Source organism: Merops nubicus, unplaced genomic scaffold (assembly GCF_000691845.1).
Source record: "Merops nubicus isolate BGI_N331 unplaced genomic scaffold, ASM69184v1 scaffold30196, whole genome shotgun sequence".
In the NCBI taxonomy this organism is placed as follows: Eukaryota; Metazoa; Chordata; class Aves; order Coraciiformes; family Meropidae; genus Merops; species Merops nubicus.
The window spans coordinates 3,748-4,122 of NW_008617418.1; the positions used below are offsets into that span (position 1 = coordinate 3,748).

Genomic DNA, 375 nt, shown 5'->3' on the forward strand with positions numbered 1-375 from the left:
CGGCGGCTGCTCCGGAGCTGGGGAGGGGGGCAGGATGTGCTCAGCAGCTCCGAGCCGTGCCCTGAGGAAGCCCAGGGCTGGACAAGGCGCCAGGACTCGGCTCAGCACCACCAGCCTCCTGACCCAGCAGGCAGAGCCCAGGGGGTGCGGGGAGCGGGGCCTCATCCTGCATCGCTCACTCGGCTCTCACCTGCCTGCTCTGCGTGGAGCCACAGGATGCAGGAGTGTGGGTATTTCAGGGGCCCACCTAAGGGCCCCCCACCTTCCTCCCCCTGCTGCTGGTGCAGGATCTTGCTGTGGGGGATCCCCGTCTCCTCAAACACTTGGAGGCTCCTGTGAGCAGAGTTGGAGGGAGCTCAGAGGCGGGGTGAGGAC

General features: G+C 67.7%; 1 protein-coding gene across 1 annotated transcript in view; it reads right to left on the bottom strand.

Moving 5' to 3' along the window:
- Positions 1–375, bottom strand: part of TRIT1 (tRNA isopentenyltransferase 1) — a gene marked incomplete at its 3' end in the record, with an annotated part of 4,136 nt that overhangs the window by 1,992 nt on the left and 1,769 nt on the right. Inside the window, exons 4-5 of the mRNA XM_008943149.1 lie at positions 180–333; positions 1–17 (exon numbers count right to left, since the gene is read on the bottom strand). The exon at positions 1–17 is cut by the window's left edge and continues 84 nt beyond it. Of these exons, the coding sequence (XP_008941397.1) occupies positions 1–17; positions 180–333 (171 nt within the window). The remainder of the gene's footprint in view (positions 18–179; positions 334–375) is intronic.